General features: G+C 29.8%; 1 protein-coding gene across 1 annotated transcript; it reads left to right on the top strand.

Annotated features, from left to right (window-relative positions):
* The first annotated feature begins 13,373 nt into the window (after nt 1–13,373).
* LOC136087867 (uncharacterized) lies at nt 13,374–13,757 on the top strand. Its single transcript, XM_065811482.1, has one exon. It carries the CDS (start codon nt 13,374–13,376, stop codon nt 13,755–13,757), a length of 384 nt encoding a protein of 127 aa, XP_065667554.1.
* The last annotated feature ends 4,756 nt before the right edge of the window (nt 13,758–18,513 follow it).

The raw sequence follows: 18,513 nt of genomic DNA, 5'->3' as shown, positions 1-18,513 counted from the left end.
ATATATATATAATTCCTTTAATAAATCACCCAACAAGAATAAAAAATTTAGCAACTTTACTGGATAATATCATTTCCACACTCTTTTTCAATAGTGATATCAAATTGGATATCTTAAAAACAGATATTTCAGAACAGTTTCCTATTATTCTAACCATGGGCGTAGAGTAGTCAAATTTTCAATCGGGAAAATAAAATTTTCAAGGGATACTGTCTATAGTGTTTATTTATTTTTTGATATAGAAATAAAAAGTAGCAATAAACAAATGAGAATTACTTGGTAAGTGCAGTGGCTTAGCAAGGAAGCGAGCGCTTTTCACCAGTTTAATATATATATATATATATATATATATATATATATATATATATATATATATATATATATATATATATATATATATATATATATATATATACAATTGTGGCCAAAAGTCTGTTGTATGCTCAAATATAACTGCATTTTGCGTCATTTTGCGTCATTTTGCGTCATTTTGCGTCATTTTGCTGTTTTAAGCTTGTTGAAAGCCTAGAAATGAACCAAAAAGCAGTTGGTTTTATTGCTTGAACTAATTGAGATAATCTTTTAAAAAATTAAAAAGTTTCATTTTTTGAAAGATTATCTCAAAAAAATGAAACTATTTCGTTTTAAAAAATGAAATAGTTTCATTTCTTATTTGTTTATGTTGTGTTCTTTGTTTACTTAAGATCAATAATTTCATACCAAAAATTTTCACCTAAAAAACGTGGTCAGATTGTTGCATTAGTTAACTTGGGTTTAGCACAACATCTTAATGTTTCCCAGCAAGCTGTGTCAGCGACAATGAAACGTTGGCGAGAGACAGGTGATGTGAAATTAAAACGTCGAACTGGACGCCCTAAGGTTACAACTCCTGCTACAGATTGTGCGATAAAACGACACGTGTTTAAGAATCTAATGATATCATCCTCTGCCGTAGCAAGTCACAGAGTTGCCACACAAGAGTTAGTACAAGAAACATTCGACGAGGTTTGAGTGACACTTTAATCTAAAAACGTACCGACCTGCACTAAAACCGCTGTTACCAAAGAAGAATGTTCGTGATAGATTACTTTTTTGCAGGAAATTCAAACATTACACTAGTGAAATGTGGAGTGAAGTAATGTTTAGTGACGAAAGTAACATAAAGTTGTTTTCTGCAGCAACAAGATATGTTCGCCGTCCTGCCAATAACAGATTTGATTTAAATTTTTGCATACGAACTGTTAAACATGCAGCATACTTGATGGTACAGGGCAGCTTCTCAGCGTCTGGCCGAGGCTCCCTCTACTTTCTCCCACAAAATACCACTATGAATGCACAGAAATATGTTACCATACTGGATGAAAAGCTTTTAACAGTTATGCAGATACATAACAGCAAACTGTTTATGCATGACGGTGCTCCCTAATATCAAGCAGCTTTAGTGAAAAACTGGCTTCGGGATCATGGGGTTGAGGTTCTAGGTCCTTGGCCGTTGCAGAGCCCAGACCTTAACCCCATCAAAAAATTGTGGCATATAATGAAACTAAAGATTGATAAAGAGAAACCATCAAGTTTAGATGATATTTGTGCCATCATTACACGTGTGTGGTGCACAGATATAACAGTTGATGTTTGTAGAAATCTCGCAAATTCTATGCCTGCGAGAATCGCTGAAGTAATTAAGAATAAGGGACAGTGTAGCAGATATCAGTGATGTGTAAAACTGAACTATATTACTGTTATGTAATTTTAAACAATGTTTTGATAAACTGTGAGATGTATTAGAGACACTGTGTCCATTTAAACTTTAAATTTGTTTAAAAAATACCAATACAACAGACACTTTCTCACAACTCTATATATATATATATATATATATATATATATATATATATATATATATATATATATATATATATATATATATATATATATATATATATATATATATATATATATATATATATATATATATATTACTTCCTAATGAAAAACGAGTTTTTAAAAAGCGCATTTTTACAAATGAAAACCTTGAATCTTTTAAAGAACAATTATCTCTAATTGATTGGAGCATTATTAACACCTCTGATGATACAAACTTAGTTTATAACTCCTTTTTTAAAACTTTCTACGATATTTACGACACTAATTTCCCTGAAGTTAATTTAAATTTCAAAGCTAAAAATATTAAATCGCCTTGGATTACAAAGGGTTTGCGGAGGTCTTCAAAAATTAAACAAAAATTATGCATTAATTAGTTAAAATGTAAAACAAATGAAAATAAAATTATATATAAAAATTACGTTAAACTTTTTGAAAGCCTCAAGAAAAAAAATATATATATATATTATTTAAATTTACTAGATAAATATAAATTAAATTTTAAACCCACTTGGTTTATAATTTATAATACGATAAATTACTGGCAGCAAAAAATGTACATTTCACTCTTTGCCAAACACGGTTGAACATAATAATGAATTTTTATATGATAAAAGACAAATTACGGAAGAATAAATATTTTGTGTCTGTAGGACTAAACATTGCAAAAAAAGTATTCCTATAGCTAACAGTTTAATGAATGATCTATGTTTCCCTCTAAACTCTTACTTGACCTCTTTTGAATTATATTTTGAAGAGTTTGATATTGCCTTTAAAATGTTAAAATCTAAAAAAGCAGTAGACCCTGATGGTATTAACGGTAACATTATTATAAGTTCATTTGGTTTTTAAAAAATATACTCTCTAAGATTTTTTCAATATCAATTAAACGGGGAATTTTTCCACAAGCTCTAAAATTAGCAAAAGTCATACCAATATTGAAAGGTGGTGACATTGAGAATATAAGCAACTATCGTCCAATTTCACTACTTTCTGTATTCTCTAAAGTTTTAGAAAGAATTTTGTACAATAAAATTTATAATCATCTTACTATAAACAATTTACTATACTGCAATCAATATGGATTCCAAAAAAACAATTCCACTGAAGATGCCATTCTACAATTTACAAGAAATATATCTGACTAATTTAAAAAATCCTCAATTTACTTAAGGTATTTTCATTGACTTGGCAAAAGCTTTTGATACTATTAATCACGAAATTCTTTTTAATTTTTTTTGTTTCTTTCTCATAACAACATTTTTACACTTTTTAGCAACATGAACATTGAAATGTCAAAATTTCCGAATGGTTTAGATTAAACAAACTATCATTAAATATTGATAAAACGAAGTGGATTCTTTTTCATCCTTATGGTAAAAGCACCAGCTGCCTAGCAACTTACCTTTTCTTTTTATCGATAACATAATTTTTAAAAGAGTTCTAGTGACAAGATTTTTAGGTGTATATATCGACGAAAATCTTATTTGGAAAAGCCATATTGCTAACTTGTACAATAAAATTTCAAAGAGTATAGACATTTTATACAAAATAAGATACTTTCTTGATAAACATATCTTAATTCAATTATATTATTCGTTAATTCATTGCCATATTAACTATGCAAACATTGCTTGGGGTAGCACTTATAAAAGTAAACTCACTGTCGGCATAAAAGTAAACCTCTCTATCGGCAACAGAAGCATGTAGTACGCCTTATAAATTTCAATGACCGTTTTGCTCACGCCAAGCCTCTTTTATATAATATGAAAGCACTCAATATATAGGAGTTCAATGTTTTTAATATCCTTTGTTTTATGTATAAATGCAAGAACCACCTTTCACCCGTTTCTTTTCGTAACTTGTATTTACAGAGGGATAGAGATAAATATATTTTAAGAAACGATAATTTAATTCGACAACCATTTTCTTAAACTAATTTTGGAAAATTTTTTATTTCATTTTGCGGACCACTTTTATGGAATAGTAAAGATCTAAATACTTCTAAACATTTTTCTCAAGAATGTGATTTTGATTCTTTTAAACAAAATCTTAAAAAAACTCTTTTTTTCAACTGAAAATATACTAATCTACTTTTAAGTTTTTGAAAATCCTTTATCTATATTAGTATATGTATATATTTAATGTATATTCTTTTCATTTATTTTATTTTTGTTTTTTTTATCAACAAGCAATTATTTAACATGTTTAAAAGGTAACCCCTGCTTACCTTCCAACTACAGACCTATTTCAATTACTTGTATTATTTGCAAAGTTATGAAGTCTATTGTCGACAAAAGGTTAAAAACTTATCTTCTGCTTAATAACTTTATCTTTATCCATCAGTTTGGCTTCCTTAAACGCAGATCTACATGTACATAAATGTTAGCTTCTCTAAATGAATAGACCACAGCTGTTAACAAACATAAGGCAGTTGATATTATCTATATTGATTTCGAAAAGACCTTCGACTCTGTTTCACATCCCAAATAATTGCACTAATTAAAATCTTACGGCTTTAGGCATGAACTTCTATACTGGATTACAAACTTTTTAACTGACCGTTCTCAATGTGTTTGCATTAGTAACTCTTACTCAAATTATATCCCTATCAAGAGTGGAATATCCCAAGGAACTATATTGGCTCCCACTTTATTCTTAATATTAATCAACGATATAATTTCCATTATTGAGGGTGACTGCGCAATAAAGCTGTTTGCAGATGACAGCAAATTATACCAAACGAGAGATTAAAGCACAAGCATTAATGCAGACCTTGTAAATTCCTTAAAAAACTTTTCCGCTTGGTCAACTTATTGGTAACTAAAAATAGCGTTCAATAAATGTTTTCACATATGATTTGGAAAGTCTTCATTACCTGTTCCCTCGTACTCATTTTTTTCAGATACCGCGGTAAACAAGGTTAACTGTATTTACGATATTGGTATTACTGTATCATCTCATACAAAATTCTCCAAGCATTGTTCTCATATTTCCAAAAAAGCCTACTCTCGTCTTTACTTACTGATCCTCATCTCCTAGTGAAAGCCTACAAATTATGTAGGACCTATCTTAGAATCTTACAGCCCAGTGTGGAGTCCTTATCTTCTAAAAGATATTCGTTGTATCGAAAAAGTCCATAGGTATTTCAACAGAATTACCTGTAAAAGATGCCATATTACTTATTTTGATTATTCATCGAGACTAATTCTTCTAGGTCTCGATTCTCTTGAATACCGTAGAATCAAATTTGATCTTTTTATGGTATACAGAATTGTACACAATCTTGTCAATTTACCTCTGTGTAATTTCTTTACCTTTTTCAACTGTCACTACAGCCCTAGATATCACACCAAAAAATTTATATCACACAATATATGTACAAATGATTCTCGAAGATTCTTCTTCAGCGAAAGAAGTGTAAAATTATGGAATTCTTTACCTGCTCACATTGTTGATTCTCCTTCACTATCTATGTTCAAAAAAAAATTAAATATTTATGATATAAAATGTAATTGTGTACTTTATTAATTATATTGCAATTATCTGTGTAAAATTTTATATTAGTGGTGTTACGTAAAGGTAATCTTGTGATTACCTGTCTCACCTTTTTGTATTAAAACTCTTTTTGTATGGTTTTTAATGCAAATAAAAATATTATTATTATTATTATTATTATTGTTATTATTATTATTGTTATGATTGTTATTATTAATAATTTTAGTGAATTATTTAACATGTTTTAGTTTTTAAGTTTTAGAACTCTTCTATTGTAATATTGTATGTTTATTTTTATTTTTAATTATAATATTATATAACGAACTCTATATACTTTTATTATTAAATTTAATTTTGTAATAAAAAGAAATTGAACCAAAATAGATAAGTAACAATAATAAAAACATTGAAAAAAAATAATAATAATTAAAAAAAACACAAAAATATTAAAAATATATAAAAGAAAAATAAAATAAAAAAGAATGGATGTATGCGTATCTGCCGATATATGTGTGTAGGCTACGTTTGGAGGTGAACCATCCTTTGGTAGTGGCTTGGCGTTTTTGTCTTCAGAAGCGTAAACTTTAATTTATATATTTGGCAGTGGCTTGGCGTTTATTGTTGTCAGAAGCGTAAACGGAAATTTGGTAGTTTTTGGTAGCTTTACACACAGCGATAACCATCGTATGGCTATCTAGGTCCTTTTGCACAACCTTTTGAACAATCTGGACATGTATTGTATTCAGTCTGGAAATGAGATTATATTGATTATATTCAGTGATATATAGTAAATAATAAATAGCGATTGATAAGATTCAGTGATTATTTTTGACAAATTAGATTCAGTGTGCGCAAGAGATTTATCTAGAAAATTATGGACATTATTGTTCGCATGAGTTGTTCGGAAGTCACAGTAACTTGATTGATGCAAACCGTAAAATTGAAATCATTGGTCCTAAAGTCCTGCTTTAACTTATTGTTTTGTATTGGTTAAAAAAAATTAAAAAAAAAAGAAAAAAAAAGAATTAGTACAAAGAAACTATATTACTAAAAAGCATGCAACCAAATACGCATAATCCTGATTTTACACCAGCATATTCTTTGAAATATGTGAATAATTCTTATAAACTATAATTTTTTATGTGTATTTTTTTTTTAAAAAAAAAAAAAGAAGAATTTAAGCAATAACAAGTGGCACATTCCTTTTCTGAGATTGTCAAGCCCATAATGACAAACCTTTAATTGTTGGATGTTCTTTATATTTATTTTTATTCTTTATTTCTTAACGATATCTTGACTTGTTAACTTTTATTTTTTTATATTATTTGTATCTGTATCATAAATATTGAAATAAAGAACAAAAAAAAAAAAAAAAAATAAATACAGTATCGGACAAAACGAGTGCAACCAAATAATGCTAACTTAGTTTCTTTATATAAAAGTGCTGCATTTTTTCAATTTAGAGAAATAACTATGTAACTGTTTAGAGACAAAGTTCTTCAAGTTTTATTCATCACAAAGTTCATTATTTGTACACGAAAATTAATAAATTAATCAAAAGTATTAAAAAAAGTTGATTTCCTTCTGGACAAACATATGCAACTCGAAAAAATGTTGACCAAGCTGTATTTCGCTATCAATATTTTGTGGCGAATCCTTTGTTGTCGATCACAGCCTTGCATCTTCAAGGCATAGATTCGATCAGGTGATCAATGTAACTTTGTGGAATCGCTGCCCAGGCCTTTTGGATTTGTTCAAACAGTTGATTGTTATTACGAACACCTTCACGATTAATTCTGCGGTTGACGATCTCCCACAGGTTCTCGATAGGGTTGAGATCCGGAGATTGAGGCGGCCAATCCATCACCGATAGGTGGTTGTCTTGAAACCACTACTTGACTACTTTTGCAGTGTATTTCGGATCGTTGTCTTGCTGAAAAACCCATTTTATTGGCATACTCCATTCAGCATGAGGTAACATAACATCTTTCAGGATATTTTTATACATAAAACGGTCCATTATTCCATCGTTTTGATGTATTGGACCTAGACCGTTAGCAGAAAAACACCCCCAGACGATTACATTGCCTCCACCATGCTTCACGGTCTTATGGCAGTAACGTAAATCGAGGCGTTTTCCGGCCGGTCGACATACACGGCAAATGCCATCGCTCCCAATGATGTTGAACTTCGATTCATCACTGAACAGGACAGTTCGCCATTTCTGCACATTCCAGTCAATATGAGATGTAGCAAACAGGAGTCTTTTCTTCTGGTCTATTTGCTCTAATTGCTTTTGTATCTCGACTGATGATATCCAGGGATCCTTCTTGACGGATCTGATGATCATAGAATCTTATCTAGAAGTGGTAGAACGCGGTCTTCCACCTTTGTTATCTGCTGCCAACTTCCCTGTAGAACGATATTTGGAACATAGTCTTGATACGGTCCATTTTTTCACGCGATATTTATCACAAATACTTTTTTGTGACATTCCACTTACGTAATCGCCAATAATTTTCTTTCTTAGTTCCAATCCAATTCTGCCTGCGTGCTGTCACCTGTCAGCTGATTGCTCATGTCATGGCATGCTATGACTCCAGACTCCTGAACTGTTTGCTGTGGTAGTATAGTTCGTTTCGCTTTTAAGACATGTAAAATTAGGAACACTTTTTAGCATTGTTTGATGTTGGTTGCAAATGTTTTGTCCAATACTGTATATATATATATATATATATATATATTTTTTTTTTTTTTTTTTTTTTTTTTTTTTGCCGTTAAATAATACATACAGTTTCGAAGCACATAAATAAAAATAAATATTGGCAGGGCAAGAAGAAGACTAATTTAGCCTTATCACCGAGCCCTATTCTCACGTATTTACAAAAACCGAAATATTTAAATATCTATAGTTAACAAACTATTTATAAAAAAAAATAAAAATAAAAAAGTAAAATAGATAACAATTCGTTGTCATTTAAAGAAAAACTTAAAGAATAAAACTTTAAGGAAAGAGTAAGATCATTTTTTCAGAATAAGAAAAAATAAATAAGATATTATCATTTATTTAAAAATTAAAAATTTAAAGTAAGATTTAAAAATAAAAAGTAAATAAATTAATATACACCATAGAAATAACAAAAATAAATTAGTCAACTTCATAGAAATAACGTAAATAAATTAGCAAACGTCATAGAGGTAATACCATAATTAAGATAATAAAAAAAAAAAAAAATGTTGATACACTCAGTGACATAATTTTATATAGATAGTTTCTCTCTATATATATATATCTAGATATAGAAAGTTTCTCTCTCTCTCTCTCTCTCTCTCTCTCTCTCTCTCTCTCTCTCTCTATATATATATATATATATATATATATATATATATATATATATATATATATATATATATATGTATATATATATATATATATATATATATATATATATATATATATATATATATATATATATATATATATATATATATATATATAGCAAACGTGTATAATGAAGCCACTAACCTACACATTCCGTCAACTACCACTCCCTTTACAGAAAAACAGGAGCAATGGGTAACACCAGAACTTATTGAGGTAGTCAAAGCTAAACGCACCTCTTGGGCCAAGTTTTTTTTTTTTTTTTTTTTTTAAAAATCTTCGCTCCATAGCACATCATTCCACACCAGCACGGGGCAGTAGCTCTTTTGACTAAGAGCGATGGCTTGTGGCCTATGGTGACTAATGTGTGCATTCGATCAATTGAAATCCATTCTGTAGGTCTTACGTCTGGCTCTGATGTGCTAGCCCATAAGCGCAAGGAGTGAGTGTGTTTAGCTTTCTATTCACCCGATTTGAAAGTGAACGAAAACATAACGAGACCATACAAGACGACCAAACGGTACATACTAATGCACTACACCATCACACCTGTAGACATCAACAGTCTCTAAAATCATTATATCAAATATTTGTTCTTTGTTGCATATGTTCAACACTCAGAGTGATTAGAGCGTTAGTTGTTCCTCCCCATACCCCCTTATCATATATTCTTCGTTTTTCTACTTCACAAAAGTCTTGCCACACATTTTATATTTTCTTATGATTTTTATTTTTTATTCAATGACACCATCTACAATCTGTTTTTATTTTCACATCTCCCAGGTCTACGTAACTGGACGGCTCCGTTGGTCACTTTTTGCGACCATTGTGTCGCATAAACAAACAAATTTATTCTTTGTGGCTGGTGAGCCCCGACTTCTTCCAATGTACACTACAACGACAATACGGACATTAGGCTATCCCGCTGGATGTGGTTACGGCGCTCAATAACCTAATGGCTACGCTAACACTCACGCACACGCTCATTCGGAAGCTCCACAATGCACATCGGATCAGCGCTCGCTGACTATGTGCTCGGATCTAAAATCTCACTCCATAGCACATCATTCCACACCAGCACGGGGCAGTAGCTCTTTTGACTAAGAGCGATGGCTTGTGGCCTACGGTGACTAATGTGTGCATTCGATCAATTGAAATCCATTCTGTAGGTCTTACGTCTGGCTCTGATGTGCTAGCCCATAAGCGCAAGGAGTGAGTGTGTTTAGCTTTCTATTCACCCGATTTGAAAGTGAACGAAAACATAACGAGACCAGACGAGACGACCAAACGAAACATACTAATGCACTACACCATCACACCTGTAGACATCAACAGTCTCTAAAATCAGTTTATCAAACATTTGTTCTTTATTATATACTTTTGTTCGTAATCTTTTTTTGACCTTATCCTTGTAAATTTATTCAGATTTGTGTTATTACGTGTGAATGAGACCGCATATTTGTGAGAAGCAAAAGAGCGCGAAAAAATTCTTCACAAAATTACGTATTAGCGTATTTTTAAAACAAATGTATTCTTGGTTTGTATGTACTGAACTGTACCACTAGATAAGTTTAGACATATCACAATCTCATAAGGTTTTTTGTTTCTTTTTTGTTTCTATCTAGTTTTCTTGATCTGACGTCGCTAAGTTAGTTTGTTGTGGTTTGCACTATACAGTGTTCACTAACGTTCGTTAGGTCGTTTTGTCAACAATATTGTTTTTAAACGTTACGTTTTTCAGTGGTTATAAGCTATTAGTATAAAATCGCATTTATTGTCTCATCTGTTTATTTTTTTCACTATTCTCTGCCTACTGATTATATGTCTGTATTTTTTTATCTCTGGCCAATCATTTTTTAATTTATCTGAGTCTGTTTTGTGTGATAGCTTTTGTCTCTACTTATCAGGCAAGATTTATATTTCTCATACTATTGGAGTCACCAGATTTTCTACCATATTTTCAACTAACTACTTTTATACTAACGACAAACATTCTGAGTTTCGATGATTATGAAGTGATATTTACGTATTATATTTATAAGACACATTTCAGCCATAAAAGAAACGGTAAGTTACTCATAATTATTAGTTTCTATTTCCTATTTACTTTGTGTTATTTCTATACATTAAATTGTTTATTTTTATACATACGCATACATGCATGTGTACACGTTTGTCTTTTCTAATGTAAGTGTACATGATATTTATATGTATCAACATATTTGCTTATATTTACACCACGCGCATCCCTTACCACCCTCATGAGATCTCTAAGAATGTTGGAGCTGTATTAAAAACTGAGATAGGGATTGGGATTTTTGGCTTTTGTAGTGTAGTCCTGTTATATTGCAATATTGACTAGCATGACGTAGAGTGCAGGCGGTGAGATCTGTTGCAAGGACACGCCCCTGACGAGTGGCGTTAGTGCAGGTCTCGGGCTCTCCGAAACGTCATTGGTGATCGCAGTGCATTCCTGAGGAGGGGGATCACCATTATGCACTACTTAATTCTGATTGGTTACCATAGCACCAACATTTTTTTACCTCTTACACCCACGTATTATAGCGCTTTGCGAGCTTTATATTATGAATTTGTTACATTAATGACATTTATATACTTTTATCTCACACAGGTGATTATCAGTTTTCAGTTGGTTATCTAGAGTTTAGACCATATATAGTAACACATTTACTAGCCTATTTTTTCTTTTTATAATGCTCGTACTTATATTTTGTATCATTTTACTTTATATTTTGTTATCTACTTATTTTATTGTTTTTGTATGGTGCGATAATTTTAGCCATGGTTGCCTTTAATGAACCAGCGGATCGATATTGACTTGTTTACTCATAGACCATTGTTTTATCATTTGTTTAGTATGACTAGAGCGTGAGTTATTGTTCACCTAATCCCTGAGTCCAAAAATTTTCTTCCTCCTACAAAATAGTCTTTACATTCATTTATGATTCTCACCCAATGACATCATCTACAATCTACTTCTATTTTCACATCTCCCAGATCTACGTGACTGGACGGCTCCGTTGGTCACTTTTTGCGACCATTGTGTCGCATAAACAAACAAAAACCGTAATATTTAAATATCTATAGTTAACAAACTATTTATAAAAAAAAATAAAAATAAAAAAGTAAAATAGATAACAATTCGTTGTCATTTAAAGAAAAACTTAAAGAATAAAACTTTAAGGAAAGAGTAAGATCATTTTTTCAGAATAAGAAAAAATAAATAAGATATTATCATTTATTTAAAAATTAAAAATTTAAAGTAAGATTTAAAAATAAAAAGTAAATAAATTAATATACACCATAGAAATAACAAAAATAAATTAGTCAACTTCATAGAAATAACGTAAATAAATTAGCAAACGTCATATATGTAATAAAATAATTAATATAATAAAAAAAAAAAAAAATGTTGATACACTCAGTGACATAATTTTATCTAGCAAGTTTCTCTCTCTATATATATATCTAGATCTAGCAAGTTTCTCTCTCTCTCTCTCTCTCTCTCTCTCTCTCTCTCTCTCTCTCTCTCTCTCTCTATATATATATATATATATATATATATATATATATATATATATATATATATATATATATATATATATATATATATATATATGTATATATATATATATATATATATATATATATATATATATATATATATATATATATATATATATATATATATATATATATATATATATATATATATAGCAAACGTGTATAATGAAGCCACTAACCTACACATTCCGTCAACTACCACTCCCTTTACAGAAAAACAGGAGCAATGGGTAACACCAGAACTTATTGAGGTAGTCAAAGCTAAACGCACCTCTTGGGCCAAGTTTTTTTTTTTTTTTTTTTTTTAAAAATCTTCGCTTCCAACAAGGCTGCAAGCAGCCACTAATTAAAGTTGTAAGTTACTGAAAGAGAAAAGATGAAGATTGTAGAGCAAGATAACGATTGACGGAAGTACATTAATGCAGGTCGAGATACGCACAAATTTCTCAAAATATCGCATCGCACTGCCTGCAAAAAAGTTAAAAAAAATGGTCAAAGCTGGTAGGCAGAAGTACGAAGAGCAACTCGTCAAGGACTCCGAAAGCAACCCTAAACGCTTACATGCATATGTAAGAAGCAAGCAAGCAGCGCGTCAGTAACAACATTACATCGCTTGAAACAGTCAATAGCAACATCACAACCGATACTGGCGATATAAGCGCATCGTTAAATAACTATTTTCAATCAGTCTTTGTTTTAAAGCCCGAAGTTTCAATGCCAGGCTTTGAAAGTTGTACTGAAGCGGTTTGTGTCATCGATCTAGCAAGTTTCTCTATCGATATAGTACAAAAATGCCTAAACAACCTTGATGAAAGAAAATCAACCGGCTACGATGGATTACATCCAAGGGTCCTTAGTAAATTTTCAGCTACCTTTGCCAAGCCTCTTTCGCTTATCTATAAGTGCTCGTTTGCAACTGGTTTAGTTCCTGACTTGTGGAAAAAATCGAATGTAACACCTATTTTCAAGAAAATTTAAAGCATCCAACTACCGGTCAGTCTCACTCACTTCCATACCTTGCAAAATTATGGAAAGTATTTTACAAAAAAGAATAATAGAAAACTGCGTTGATAATGGTCTAATTTCTCCAAACCAGCATGGCTTTGTTCATCGTAAGGAATGCGTATCAAACCTTTTAGAAACTCGGGATATCATGACGGAAGCAACTCACTGCAGAAACGCAGTAGACGTCATTTACACAGACTTTGCGAAGGCGTTTGACAAAGTACCACATAAACGCCTTCTTTATAAGCTGAGAGCGTACGGTATTCAAGGCGCTCTCGTTGACTTGATCGCAGCTTGGCTAAGCAATCAATGTCAACGATTGGTTATAAACGGCATAAATTCTGAATGGAAAGCAGTCACTAGTGGAGTGCCTATGGCTCGGTCTTGGGCCCACTGCTATTCGTAATCTTTGTAAACGACCTGCCGGACAGAATTACTCATCATATGAAACTGTTTGCCGACGACAACAAAATAATAGGGATAATTAAAAAGGAGTCGGACAACATCACTCTCCAAGATGACGTTGTCAGAGCAGTGGAATGGTCACATATTTTGCTCTTGCATTTAAACGTTGAGAAATGCAAAGTAATGCATGTTGAGCGCGGATGTAACAAGTCAACGTACAAATACTCAATGTCTAACGCCGACGACACCCGTCGTCCTCTCGAAGAAACCGCAGTCGAAAGAGACCTTGATGTGATGGTCTTGAATGACCTTAACGTCAGACCGCAAGTAGAGTCAGCCACATCAGTAGCAAATAGAATGCTAGGGCGACTCACAAAAACATTTCGCAATCGCATTTTTTATTTATGGCGCACTCTGTATCTCACTTACATTCGCCCCCATCTTGAGTTTGCTGTACAAGCCTGGTCACCGCATTTAAAGTCAGACATTGCCATTCTCGAGCAAGTCCAAATTTCAAAAAATAAAAAGATAAGTATATTCTAAGAGGCCATAACCATAAACTAGAACGTCAGACGGTAAAAAACTGTGAGGAGTGATATAACATTTTTTCAAATAGAATTGTCGCCCCATGGAATGCGTTTTTGCAAGAAGCAGTGAACGCTCAATTCATCAACGCTTTCAAAAACAAGATAAAAAAGTAACTTTATAGATACAATTGCTGTTTTGTCTGTAGCGTCTGTATCTCCATGTTCGTCAGCATAGAGCGGCCTGGTGTAGCACCTCTTCATCAAATTATAAATAGATTATTGTATTTGTATTTGATCACTGAATAATAATAACAATAAAATATATATATATATATATATATATATATATATATATATATATATATATATATATATATATATATATATATATATATATATATATATATATATGTATATATATATATGTTTCGAACAATGTTGTTTAAGTGACTGCAACAATCAAAAGGGCTGAGTAATAGTAATACTCGGTGAACATCTCATATGACCAGTATGTCACATGACCAGTATGTATACTTTCGTTATGAGTAACTAAAGTAACAAAGTTTAATCATTGAAAATCCCACGAATAGACCTCTGATCATGAAAAACGGAGTTGTTTGATATAGTTTCTTATCTGCATAAAGCTTAAGAAGGTGGTATTTATATCATCAGGTGATATTTATATCATCAGGTGATATTTATACCATCAGGTGATATTTATATCATCAGGTGATATTTATACCATCAGGTGGTATTTATATCATCAGGTGATATTTATATCATCAGGTGATATTTATATCATCAGATGATATTTATATCATCAGGTGATATTAATATTATCAGGTGATATTTATATTATCTTCTAGAGCTTTATGCAGATAAAAATTAAATCTATTAGATACACATACTCAATAGATTTCAATTTTCAACAATCTAAAGCGAGAAATTTTCAATTCACTGTTGGGTATTGTAAATCAGAAAAGACTTTAGATTCAAAACTCTGTACTTTGCTTTCTGCAATAGAGCAAAGAGCTCTACAGCAGAGAACGAAAAGGAAATTCTTAACTTTGAGGTTAGTAAAGTAGAGATTAATGCAAAATTAAATTCTGAGAAATCAACAAGAGAAAATAGATATACAAAGCCATTTGTAAACAAATGAAATATTAGGTTCTTGGAAAACAACCAAAACATACTGCTCGTTTTTGTGCGTACGTGGCGCAGTGGTTAGAACTTCCTGGTTAAATGCACTTCCGCGGTGCTCTGTCACAAGACCGTTAGGACTTCTTAGGGCACCTAAAAAAAACAAGCATAAAAAAAAAAATACTGCTGACATAATATCTAAAAAAAAAAAAGTGTCTAAAAAAACGAAAACGCTCTTTGAAGAGGAAGGTGTGCAAGAAAAACATTTCAAACAAACGATCTTATTTCAATAGTTTGGTTGACAAGCGCTGAGTCTGAGGGTTACAGTTGTAAAGTTGCTACCGGTTTAGTTTTAATAAGTTGCGATGCAGAATAGAAGATAAAACTGTGGACAATATTTGTTTTTGATTTTATTGATTTTTTAAATGTTTTGTTCCTTATTTTATATTTATTATTTATCTTTACACAATATGTGAAATAATATATATATATATATATATATATATATATATATATATATATATATATATATATATATATATATATATATATATATATATATATATATATAAATGAATAGTATCAATAATAAAAAAAAAAGAATAAAGAATACGGAAACTCAGAAAAGACCGTGAGTTCTTGTTGCAGAGAATCGTCAAGATTTAAACTTATTTTGGGTGTTTATAGTGGTTGGGGTGTTTGTAATAATCAAATGATTGAGTTTTTCCTACTAAATTATAAGGAGTTGATTTATGTAAATATATGTCAATGGCTTTTTAAATAAATATTTTTTCTTTTACTTTTTTTAATTATATTTTATATTTTAATATTTAGTTTCATATTTTTTGGTTATTTAAATATTTTTAGTTCCAACGTCTTATACAGTTCGGAGACTACAATTTTTAGAGTTTTCTTTAATTTTTGAATATATCACATTTTTGTATCCAGTTTTTCTATTTTGCAATTAAAATTATTTAATATTGTATTTTTATATAATTAGATAGGCTCCTTGTATGGCGTTATTGAAAGTTTTGCCATTAATAATTTTCTTTTTTTTTTGAACTTTTCCAGTTTCCAACTGAACTAAACGTTCTGTTAAAAATCTATGCAATATCTCATTCTGTAGTTTTTATTTCATTATTTTTATTTTAAGTTTCAATTCATCGTTTAAGTATTTATACTTTCTAATTGGTGTGTCATAAAAGCTTTTTTTTGTTAGTCCTTCGTCCTTCGTTTTTTGACTTTTCGAAAACTAGCAAAACAGGATATTTATGAGTATACATACATACATATATACATAACTAAACGCACATAAATACAAAAATACGTGTACGCACAACCAGGGCCGCCGCGTGGGGGGTGGGGGGTGGGGAGTTACGAGGTACTTTTTACTCGGGCGCAGGATCAGAAGGGGCGCACACATGACAATAATTTTTTTTTACTTTAATTAAAAAGATACCCAGGGCTTCAAAGAAAAACTCCTAACTTTATAATATAAGTTTATTGTAACAACACACTTGACACTTATATTTTAAAATTAGGAGTTTAAGAATTGTTGCCTCAGCAATACAGCATTATCCGAATTCATATGCGGAAGTCTGAGACAAGTTAAAACCTTTGCGGGAAAATACTCATAATGGCTACTTTATTTATAAAAATCTCTATATATAAATACATATATATATATATATATATATATATATATATATATATATATATATATATATATATATATATATTTATTTATAAAAATCTCTATATATTATATGTATACATATATATATATATATATATATATATATATATATATATATATATATATATATATATATATATATATATATATATATATATATATATATATATATATATATATGGGCTGCTTTTGTTATAAAAAACACATGTATATCTATATATATTATATACTTATATACATACATACATATATATATATATATATATATATATATATATATATATATATATATATATATATATATATATATATATATATATATATATATATATATATATATATATATATATATTTAAGCAACTTTAAAAAGTATTCTACACAATAGAGTGCTCAATGTTCTTAAAAGATCTCAATTATATATTAGTAATATATCAATCAGAAATCTTTCCTATACAAAAAGACTTGAAAAATTAAACCTAACTACTCTAGTGGAAAGGAGACAAAGAAGAGATCTAATACAAATGTATAAAATTATGAATAATATTGACATATTCGAAAAATGCTATCGTATTTCAATAGTTAATAATCATACGAGAGGTCACTGCTTTAAATATTTCAAGGAAATGACAAAACATAAGCACAGAGAAATCTTCTTATTTAATCGAGTAGCGAATGTATAGAACTCTCTGCCAGAAGAAGTTGTTAAATCGTCTTCAGTCAACAGCTTTAAAGCAGCAATTGATTGCTGGATGAGCAGCAATCGATCAATTCATCTGTCAAAGTGTGCCTGATAACGCACTCACTGGCTCTGCCAGTTACAGCGTTTCCTACTAAATATCTAACTAACATATATATATATATATATATATATATATATATATATATATATATATATTATATATATATATATATATATATATATATATATATATATATATGTATGTATATATATACATACATATATATGTATATGTATATATACATATATATATATATATATACATATATATATATATATATATATATATATATATATATATATATATATATATATATATATATATATATATATGTATATATCAACAAAAGTTATATATATATATATATATATATATATATATATATATATATATATATATATGTATGTATATATATACATACATATATATGTATATGTATATATACATGTATATATACATATATATATATATATATATATACATATATATACACATATATATATATATATATATATATATCAACAAAAGTTAAAGTACATTGCATAACTGAGGTTCCAAGACTTCATTTAGATTTGTTAAGTAACATAAAAATAGCTTTAATACTTGAATTATTCTGCTTTGTAAAAATCTGCGAAGATTCTTTTAATTATTATT

Source organism: Hydra vulgaris, chromosome 12, assembly GCF_038396675.1.
Source record: "Hydra vulgaris chromosome 12, alternate assembly HydraT2T_AEP".
Lineage (NCBI taxonomy): Eukaryota > Metazoa > Cnidaria > Hydrozoa > Anthoathecata > Hydridae > Hydra > Hydra vulgaris.
The sequence above is the reverse complement of the archived record's forward strand: the minus strand, read 5'-3'. Positions and strand labels throughout refer to the sequence as shown.